The following is a 10386-nucleotide window of genomic DNA, read 5'->3' on the forward strand; positions in this document are numbered from 1 at the left end:
TTATTTCTCTGGTAGATCTTCCCAGTCTGAATCCTCATGATTGGATTCTGCTATACAACATTCTTCTCTCAAATCAAAGGGAGTATGAACCAATTCTGAAACATCTCAAAAGAATGTTGGCTTCCTATATCCATGAGCTTACCACTATGGATCAGGAAATAGCAAAGATAATGAACAAGAAACCGACCGTCAAGCCTACTTCCAAGACTGGAGATGTGCACAAAATGAAGTTAGGGCAAATTGACTCTACAAATCTGACAGTCATGTTCACAAGGGGCAATAAGCACAAGTTTCTGTTTGCTTTGGTAGACAAGCATCTGTTTTCAATAGATTGTCTGGAGCATATCATAAACATCGTTCACCGATGCAAGCAGAACTCTACAGCAGACAAGAAGAATTTTATAGATATGCTTCGGTGGTATATCACTTTCAGGCATCACATTCTAGCCATTATACCGATGATATTTGAAACGGTGAAGAAACCATCTACTGTTAAAAGGGAATGAAGCCTCTGTGCCAAAGATGCAAAGGGGGAGATTGTTGAAGATTAATGTGTTGCGTCTTGGGCCCTTTTGTTTTACAACCAATTTGGGCTTGTCAATCAATGTTTATCTAGATTAGCCTCCTTTTTCTTAGATAAACTGTTAGGGTTTTAATATAAATATATGCATGCATGTATGCGTATAAAAAAAAGAGTTTTCGTCATTCTCATTGATTACTGTAAACCCTAAATCCTCTACAGTTGATGTTCTTTATCGAGCTCTTCTGGGGATTGTTTATTAATCATTCGACACCTTTGATCCATTTGCTTGTTCTTATTGTTTATCTGGTTATTTTTCTACCTATTTCATAGATCTAATCGATCTTCAAGTTTATTTTAAACTTATCAATTAATTAGGGTTAATTATTGTGTTAGTAGGCGAAATCTAGTTCCGGCAGTTCGGGTGTGAGATTTATCTGTCATCAGTATCAGGTGAGTCTCCTCACTTATTCTTAGATGTGTAGTAGAATAACTGTATCTATGATGGTCAGTTGGGTCTAGCTATTATTATTGTGTTATGATGTTATGTGTGACTGAGACTTCGGGTAGTCTCCAGGGCTGCTGATAACCCACCGAGCGTTCTACTTGCCCATTGGGACTGTTGATAGTCCCCAAGGTTGTTGATAACCCATAGTCGTTTGTTTATGTCGTGTCGTATGTGATATCTTAGGAGCTCACTAAGCTTCGTGCTTACAGTTGTTGATTATATATGTTTTAGGTACTTCTGAGGATCGCGGGAAGGCGAAGGTCTGATTGTACACACTCGCTGGGAGATTTGTTACTCGTTAGTTTGTGGCACTCTGATATTTTGTGATGATGATTTGTATTTGATACCTGTGTTTTTCCGATAACTTAGTTTATGAACAATATTATGGGTAATTTAAAAATGATAAATTTGGTTTGAAATTTGAGTTATTACATTATGATTACTATAATTTTCATCAAGATTATTTATTCAAAATAATCTTTTTAATTGTAAATGTTATTTAACACTTATTTGTTAAGTTTAAAATAAACGTGTATACAAATATTATATACTCATAACATTTTCCCAAACTTGATGTGTGTGTGTGTGTCTATATATATATATATATATATATATATATATATATATATATATATGCAACCCCCCCCCCACACACACACACAATAATCACCTTTATTTATCATGTTTGAAGAATTATTATTCATATATTTACAATTATCCTATTCAAGGATTTTTAATTATTGAATAAAATAAATATTCACTACTATTATCCCTTAAACGTCTAGCCCAAACTCATGTACGTTACAATTCATCCTGAGGTTGTTTGTAAGGAAGAAATCGTCAGACTGATTGGAAGATGCGGTGAATCCCCCTTATGGGTACAACGCGTCGGTCTCTTTTTGGCCTTATAAATAGAGGGCCACCCTCCATCATTTATTGCACCAGTCTATTTTAAGAATATATCTTTCCCAATTGAGATCTCGGTCCCTCGTGATTTATTTTCTCGTTTTGTAATCTCGACAGCGAAGCTTTAGAAGTTTTGAAAGGAAGCGCTGAAGTTATGCTTACTATCATGTAGATTATGTTAACCGAGTAAGTTACACTTACACTTATCTATAACTGATTATATTCACAGTAGTTGTGATGAACCGCTATTACTATATTAGTCATTGATTCCATTTAAAGTGTCAAATGGTCTACTTACGAGAGAGGTGTCTAGGATATACATGTTGTCCTGGTTTTTGGATTTCAGAAAGGCTATATGTTGAAATGGTCATGCCTCCCCACTATCGTGGCCGACCAATCCTTATTTGATAGTCAATACAATATTTTTGGGATTAGTGAAGGATCTAGATATTAACTGTTATGCTCAGATAGCTAGTAACAAGAATAGTATTATAAGTTCTTATGTGCTGGTTGAATCATCTGCAAACCAAACTACTTAGCTTATTTCAAGATTGTTCAAATGTGTTTTCTCACTATACTATCTATTACAATATATATCCCTTGTATCTTAGGATGTTATTATGTTGTAGTTTGTTGTTAGTCAAATAAACTACTTTAGCCAGTTTCTTATTGTATTAGGCCGTTTGTTTTTCTCTCAGTAATATATGTCGACATATGAAGTTGTGAGTTGAAGGCGGTCCAACTATGTGCTAAGGCCAAGATACTCAAGGCAGAGCATTTTTATGTTAAAGGCCAATGGGCCAATCAACCTTATTTTGAAGGCCATAGGGCGGAACCGTTTCGCGCTGAATGCCATTATTTGTATGCATTGTATGTATATTGTTATATACAATATTTTGGGGAACTCACTAATATTTTTTTTACAGTCGTGGATTAAATATTTTTCAGGTAGTTCCTTTGATCATGGGAATGCACAATCGTGACTATACTTACATCGAAGAAATAATTATGTTTTAAGACTTCGCTAAACTATCCTTTATGTTTCATGATGTTTAAAAATGAATGTATAAATATGATCTTTTACTAAAAAAAGGTTTTTGAGTTGTTCTATTTATATTCCAAAAATGAAAAACTTAGGTTCAAAATTACATTATTCTAATGCCTGTTAACTTAGCTACTTCATCAATATTAGCCATGTCTTTAGCTTCATATATCAACCTAAAAATTACATATTTGTAATGTTTGTTAAGCGGTGGTCTACTCATTTAAAGAATATACAACTATAAGGGGAATCTACAAGAAATAGAATTTAGGGTTTTTAGTTCATAGTTATGGTTTTTGATCAGAGTACAAACCATACTAAAAAAATCAAACGTCTTGTTCATAATGTCAATAGCTTATCATCCTTACAAAATAATTAAGACAGTGGAAAAACCGACGTGCAAGATTTACTGACTTCCTTGAATCATGCATCTTCGTCATCAGACCTGGATATAAGAAAGCAAATAGTAGGGTATACCTTCACTTTGAGCAACTTCATTTGCTCCAACGATTTGACAATATTAAGATGACAACGATGATATCGATGATGATTGTAGAGATGATCACATAGAAGTGAGGAATATTTCTTCACTTTCAGTTGCTGATACCACTACTACAAGTTTCTTCAAACAACTAGCTAACCCTTATGTCCACATCACCAGGTCATCCAAGTGGAGTCTATGCAGATCATTAAATAATTTATGTGGCTATTAATTTTTCCACATCAGGGAACCTTCGTGTCTAAATTACATGGAGATCGACTACAAATAGATTATTTACCCGTTTTGGAAGGCCATTTTTTCAGTTTAGGTGTCCATAATGCACATAATAGAAAACTTAGAGCATTTTAAAACAAATGACAATAAATTTAGATATAAGAGGGCCTAAATCGAAATTCTTAATTCCACCACAACTATATAATTATAGTTATGTTGATAAAGATGAAGTCAATAAATATAAAAAAGTTAAGATAAGGGGGTTGAAACGAAAATTTGATAAAAGAGAGGGGCTTGGCTATGGCGAAGCAAAGGTATTCAAAAAAGAGAGGTCCTCTCAGACTCGGTTGCCTCATCAGAATCTCCCCACGTTCGTCGGCGGCACAAACATGTCCTGTCAATCCGACTATAACTCAGATCCTCCTCACGCACCGCTGCTCAAACCCCATCTCTCACCCTCCTCTCCCGCCGCATCACCACCTACTGCCACACCTCACCGTTCCTCCGACGGAAACTCTACCACCAGCCACCAATCGGAAACTGCCCCTACTGCTTCCATGGACGACAATGAGACTGCACCGCCACTACCACTACCTCCTCCACCACCTCCTCCCAAGAATACGTCATTTCCGGTGAGGGAAGACTGCTGGTCGGAGGAAGCAACGTTCACGCTAATCGAGGCCTGGGGAGATAGGTTCGTCGAACTTAACCGTGGTAACCTCCGTCAGAAACACTGGCAGGAAGTTGCTGACTCCGTCAACGCCCGTCACGGTCACGTCAAAAAATCTCGCCGGACTGATATACAGTGTAAGAACCGCATCGACACTTTGAAGAAGAAGTTCAAGGTCGAGAAGTCAAAGATGTTGGAGTTAGGTGCTGATAACTACGTTTCTCCATGGCCGTTCTTCGCACCGCTTGATTCACTCATCGGTTCCTCCTTCAAACCCTCCACACAGACACCGACACCGCCGCCTCCACGTAAACGAATTCGGACTCCGCCGTCGCTCCCTGCTCTTCCTCCTCCACCTTCATCTGTCCCCGTCGCTCCGCGGTCGAAACGGCCGGCGCCGCCGGCGTTTCAACCGTCGAACGACACTTCGTTTTTCCGGCGTAATTTCTCTGTGATGGCAGCGGCTGCGGCTGCAATTGACGGTGCAGATGAGGATTCCGATACGTCATGGTCTAGCGGCGGAAACGGAGCGCGGCGGTCGCGGTTAGAGAAGGCTGATGAGACCGGCAGCGATGCATACCATCATTTGGCGGAGGCGATCGGAAGGTTTGCAGAGGTGTATGAGAGGGTAGAAGAAGCCAAACAACGGCAGATGGTTGAATTAGAGAAGCAGAGAATGCAATTCACCAAGGATCTAGAGCTTCAGAGGATGAAGCTATTAATGGAGTCTCAGGTGCAGCTGGAGAAATTGAAGCGTTCAAAGAGGAATTCAGAGCCCGGTATGTCGTCATCTTAAGCCTCCATCGTTACCCTTTTCATTCCATCTTCAATTCATCGGAAATTGATATTCTAATAAGTAATAACTGTTACCCCTCCATTTTAACCAATTCAGTTAATGGTTTAAAAGATTTCTCTCATAAAAAGAATGTTTCTTAAGCAATAAATTCGAAATTTTACTTGAAAAGTTTACAAGTAGAACCACATCTGACATATATGATCTAAATAGTTTCCATCACTTCTTGGTTTAGATGATCAACATATCTGGGTATGGTTCTAATGTGTTCACATCAAAGTTCTAACAGATTTTGAGTTTACACAATACACAAATTTAGGGTTTATGCACTACTTGGGACAAGAACTCATTCTTGATCTCTTGTCTAGCCAAAAAGACATGAATGCCCTCCTCATCTTCTTGATTTTACTATGTCTTGTTTACCTTGTATTTAGAGGCTCATCAATTAGTGACATGGACAAAGTGTTGGTTGCTTGGCAAATGATTGCTTCCTACAAATCGATATATATTTTTTTTGTCTTGTTTCTGATTTGTAGCTATAATATCCTTTCATAATCATCAAATTTGGTTTGTAGACTTTTAGCCTATGGTCCATGTCTCCATGAGGACAACTACAAGTATCAAACAGGACCATCATTTATTTCTCATACATTAAACTATAAAAAAATATCTTTCTTGTTACACTTCACCACAAGATCCTTGAAATCAAAAATTGTTATTTTTGGCTTCTAGGATTAAGAAGAGTGTAAGATTGGATTTTAATGGAGTTATATTTGTTGTGCAGATTTTAGTAGAAGTGAAGAAGGAGATCACTCGGCTAGCATCAGTTAAGGCTTTTGGAAAGATATGGCAGCTTTTGTGTTTAGTTGTGGGTTCACATATATATATGATTTACTTTTATGTAACTGAATGGTTTAAGTGGGTGCACTGAATGGTTTAGTTTGGGTGGGGGTTTAGGGGAGTAGAAAGTAAAGCTTAGTTTAGAGTTTTGTGAAGCTTATTGTGTTTATGTTATGAAGAAACAAGGTAAAGATGTAAGCGATTTATAACCTATTACCTATTACCTATTACGTTCTCTTATGGTATTAAGTAGTTAACATCTACCACTCTTTATGGTTTAAGATCGCTCATTGGTTGCTATAGTTTTACAAAAAAAGCCTTTGAATGATTAATTGATTATACTTGTAATCTAAAAAACCAAAAGGAATGAGTACAATGTAATATTATCAGTTGACCCTATTGTTAAGGGCTATTGTGAAATTAGTGACGAGTAATATTCAATATGTCATTTTTTTGGGTTTTCGTTACACCGTTATAATGTATTTTAACCGGGTAATTATGTCACATATTGAATGTCTTAGTGGACATCATATGTGCACATGAACAAGTTCTTTCATATTGGATTTCACACACCATGTATTATATTAGTAACATCCTTAAAATTTGGTTTTATGTTTTAAGATAGGTTGATATAATGATTTGAACTTATGTAACTTACAAGAAAGAACAAAGTCGCTGTTAAGTAATGAAATGGGGATGATTTGTGATTGATGCCAAAAATATGGCCCAGTGTTCAAGTTTTCATGAAATCCATGTTGATATAAAGTGTATATAAATGAAGACTATATGTTCAGGAATATGATTATGCAAGAAATGGGGAAATAAGCAAAATACTTTGCTATCTTGTTTTGGTGTCGGACAAAAGTTGAAATATGAAGATAATAGTATTTGTCATGATTTATATCTGGAAAAAGTTTGCTCATATATGTTTTTATGATGATGGTACGATAATAATTGTGATAGTACCAAGATTGGGCAAAAATCCGAAATATCTTGTTATATTATAAAATTATGGGACAAAAACTAAAATGCGATGAAAGTTTCATGGAGACAAGATTTGGTGATTTTTTACTAATTTGAAACCTTATATTAAGGATTATATTAAGGATGTGTGAAGCCTAAAAATCTTAGAAACAAATGTTTAACTTCTATTTAAGGGAGAATTTCATACATCTTTTAAACTTCAAAATATCATATTTATCTAGTTTATTTTCTCAATATAATATTTACCCTTCATAAACTTTCAAAGTATCATATTTGTCCAAATCTTTTTTTATAATGTTTTTAATATTTTATAATAATTTTTATACCTTAGAATTATTATAATAATTAAAATTTTTAATCATATTATCCTTACGTCTATGATAATGGAATGTAAACTTCTAAATTGTTGAAATATCATTTCTATGGAATGTATATTCTGATTGTTTAGTTTTTGTTGTTGTTGTTGATTATTATCATGTCGTAGATGAAGGATATTTTAGATATTACCATTGATATTTTGATGTTTAAAAAATACATATACGATATTTTGATGTTTAAAAAATACATATACGATATGTTGATATTTAAGAAGGTTATATTGATATTTTGATGTTTAAAAAGGACATATATGATATTTTGAAATTTTATGAAGGGTAAATATGATATTTAGAAAATTTATAAAGGGTAAATATGATATTTAAAAATTAAGTTGGGTAAATATGAAATTTTGATGTTTAGGAAGGGCATATATGAAATTCTGTATTTAACCCGTTTAACACCAATATGACTAATAATCACCAGAACCTGGAATCGGTAAGCCTCAAAAGGTCTGGTCAAAAGTTGACTAATTTCTGCCAAACCTGTTCGGTCCAAGAGTCGATCTGATCCAAATACTCACCCTTACAGTCATAATACATAAAATAAATTTCGGTAGGGCTTCAATTAGTTATATCGTATGCGCCTAAAGTTGTACTTGTCTAATAGGTATAAGAACCGGAAAACCTAGACCTGGACCCTGTAAGCTTTAACAATTAGTCCAATGTTTGCTAGTTTATGCTTAACCTGTCCGGTCCATGAACCGGTCCATTTTGGTTCTGTCCAAATGTTCACCCCTACTTAGTGGGTTGTAAAAAACAAATACTCCGTAAAACATATATAAGCTAAGACAAACACTTTTTATAAATATTTTATTGACTTATTGAATTTCCCACTGCAAAAGATTATGCAAAAGCTTTTTAAAATACTTTCTTTTTCTCACCCATAACCCTCTTAATTAAACGACACCCTCTTAGGCTGCATGATGATGTAATGATTTTACTGTCGATATGCTTATGTGGCGCATATTACCGGTGGTGAACACTGCCCCATATTAGTTTTTTGTCGGCAGTAATTTGTTGAAGGCAAAGGTTCGCCGATAAAAAAATGAGTCGTTCGTCAAATGTTTGTGAATTATATTCGTTGGAGTGACAGTTTGATGCTTTTGTTTTTTTTACAAATACCACTATATATACATATTTACCATTCAATTCACACAAAATACAAACCTTATTCTCTCAAAACGTCTTCTAAGAACCAAAATAATCTCAACTCTTCCGACCAAAATGCTTCCAACCCAATTGCACTCTTTGGTTCTAGTTTGTCATCACCACCACCTTACCGGTCACAAATCTGAAACAACACAAATTTTCCACAAAATTTTTCATTTTCTATTTTAGCAAAAACCTCAAGGTATTATTAAAATCCAAAACAAGATATCCCAGATGTATTAATACAATCATCCCAAATCAGAGTATCAAAATGTGAAAATCATAAAGGATGTGTCGGACGAAGTGTACATCATGCCTTCACCTTTCCGTGATCATTCGAGGTACCTGAAACACATAAATCCACAACCATAAGCATAAAGTTTAGTGAGTCCCTACCAAAATATCCATACAACACAGCAATAATAAATAGCTACAGGTTATCAGCAACCCTGGGGTTTATCGATAATCTCAGTGGGCTAATAGCACACCTTGTGGATTAACAGCAAGTTTTAAGGGTTATCAGCAACCCTAGGGATTCTCAGCAATCCTAAATGTAACAACCAAAAATTTCAACAAAATTTAAACTTTTCAAAAACAACCCATTTTAATATTGTTATTACAAAAAGGTTTTCAATACATTTATTATCAGAGTATTCCCAGAACCATGTCATAAACATAAACACGAGGAGCGGTACGATCACGCCTTCGTCTTGCCACGGTCTCCTGAAGAACCTGAAAAACATTAAACCACAACTGTAAGCCCGAAAGCTTAGTGAGATACCCCCAAAATACCAACCACATATACACCCTTCCAGGCTACGACCTTCCGGTCCAAAACATAATGCCTTCCGGCCCATAACATAATGCCTTCCGGCCTATATCATACATAGCATATATAACATAATAGAACATAGAACAGTCATGCATATCGGGTCTACTGTGTGACTGGTCCGCCGTATCGGGCCTTCAGTCCACCGGGTCCACCCTCCTTATCTAGTCATGTCCCTCGAGTTTGTAGTGTGGTTGGTTCGCCCGCACCGAGCCTTCAACCTACCTGGTCTACTCTCTGAGTCTACAGTATGACTAGTCCACCCGCATCGGGCCTTCAGTCGGCCTGGTCTACTCTCCGAGCCTCGGCACGTCTGGTCCGCCCTCATGGGGCCTACAGCCTATCCGGACCGCTCGTCGGGCCTTCGGAATAATCGGTCCGCCCTGGGTATGTTGGCCTACAGCACAAAGTAGGACCCGCCTCAACCCAACTCCAATCCAAACAATCATGTGCACATAAACATACAATCATATAAGAGTTCACAGTCAACAAGCTGATCAAACAAATCACATAACATATCATCATCCTAACCAGGATACCGACCTAACCGGTCACTAGCATAGCATCACCCTACATATCAAGAAACCGACCTTAACCAGGTCTCTAACATATACCATCCTAGCTACCAGGATGCAGACATATCAAAGCAATAACATAACAACAAATACCCGGATCTCAATCCGATAAAGGGCCGGCCTTGGTGCCTTAGACCCTGTCGATATAGTGAGGATAACTCACCTCGCACTGCCAAAACTCTGAAGTGAAGAGCAGATTCTCGAATCACCAACTCACCGCAAATCCCGAACTAGCCATCATAACAAACTAAACAGTAAGCCAAGCATACATTCACTTATCGGGCCAAGACCGAAGTCCAAATCTTATACAAAGTCCAATATTGGCCTAATTTACCAAATTGGGCCCACCTCACCAAATAGGCCTAGATCCAATGTCCATAACAATAATTGGGCCCAAAAATACTCTATCCACAATTTCCAGACTTGGCCCAATAACCAGCTACCCACAAACGGCCCAAACTCAAAGGCCCAATATTAA

At 36.7% G+C, this 10386-nt stretch overlaps 1 protein-coding gene across 1 annotated transcript; it reads left to right on the forward strand.

Annotated features, from left to right (window-relative positions):
• Positions 1-3801: 3801 nt before the first annotated feature.
• On the forward strand, positions 3802-6229 carry LOC145011234 (uncharacterized). Its single transcript, XM_078969897.1, has 2 exons — positions 3802-5140; positions 5939-6229. Exons 1-2 carry the CDS (start codon positions 3832-3834, stop codon positions 5983-5985), a joined length of 1356 nt encoding a protein of 451 aa, XP_078826023.1. The 5' UTR covers positions 3802-3831; the 3' UTR covers positions 5986-6229.
• The last annotated feature ends 4157 nt before the right edge of the window (positions 6230-10386 follow it).

Source organism: Lactuca saligna, chromosome 8 (genome assembly GCF_052625555.1).
Source record: "Lactuca saligna cultivar CGN05327 chromosome 8, ASM5262555v1, whole genome shotgun sequence".
In the NCBI taxonomy this organism is placed as follows: Eukaryota; Viridiplantae; Streptophyta; class Magnoliopsida; order Asterales; family Asteraceae; genus Lactuca; species Lactuca saligna.